General features: G+C 65.3%; 1 protein-coding gene across 1 annotated transcript in view; it reads right to left on the bottom strand.

Moving 5' to 3' along the window:
- CCDC28B (coiled-coil domain containing 28B) overlaps positions 1–449 on the bottom strand; it is a 21,484-nt gene that overhangs the window by 20,120 nt on the left and 915 nt on the right. The window contains exon 3 of the mRNA XM_014946436.1: positions 338–445. Coding sequence (XP_014801922.1) covers positions 338–445 — 108 coding nt within the window. The remainder of the gene's footprint in view (positions 1–337; positions 446–449) is intronic.

The raw sequence follows: 449 nt of genomic DNA, 5'->3' as shown, positions 1-449 counted from the left end.
CTCCACTGCCCCCGCCATCACCAGCCGCCACCAGCACCACCACCTCCATCACTGCCAACTGCCACCAGTGTTGCCACCTCCATCATCACCACCTCTACCACCACCATCTCCGTCACCACAATCGCCGCCATCGCCTTCCATCACTACTGTCACCGCCGTGGCTGCCACCGTCACTGCCGCCACCGTCACCCCCAGCCCAGGATACATGGAGCTGCTGAGCTCCTCCAGCTGCAGGAGGCAAATGACAAGGTTGAGGCACCATCATGGAGGCCAGGGCTAGGGGGGATGCTGGCCATGACAGCGGGGCCAAGCAGGGGACGAGGGAGGTGACACTCACGTGTCCCAGCAGCTGGTCCAGGTTCCGGTCGGCCGCCGCTTTCTTCTGCTCCTCGGGGAGCTCCTCCACGCAGCCGTCGAGGCCGAAGTGCAGCCGCGCCAGCTTCTCCTGC

This window comes from Calidris pugnax, unplaced genomic scaffold (genome assembly GCF_001431845.1).
Source record: "Calidris pugnax isolate Ruff unplaced genomic scaffold, ASM143184v1 scaffold113, whole genome shotgun sequence".
NCBI classification, from domain to species: Eukaryota; Metazoa; Chordata; class Aves; order Charadriiformes; family Scolopacidae; genus Calidris; species Calidris pugnax.
This window is presented reverse-complemented; position numbering and strand designations above follow the sequence as displayed.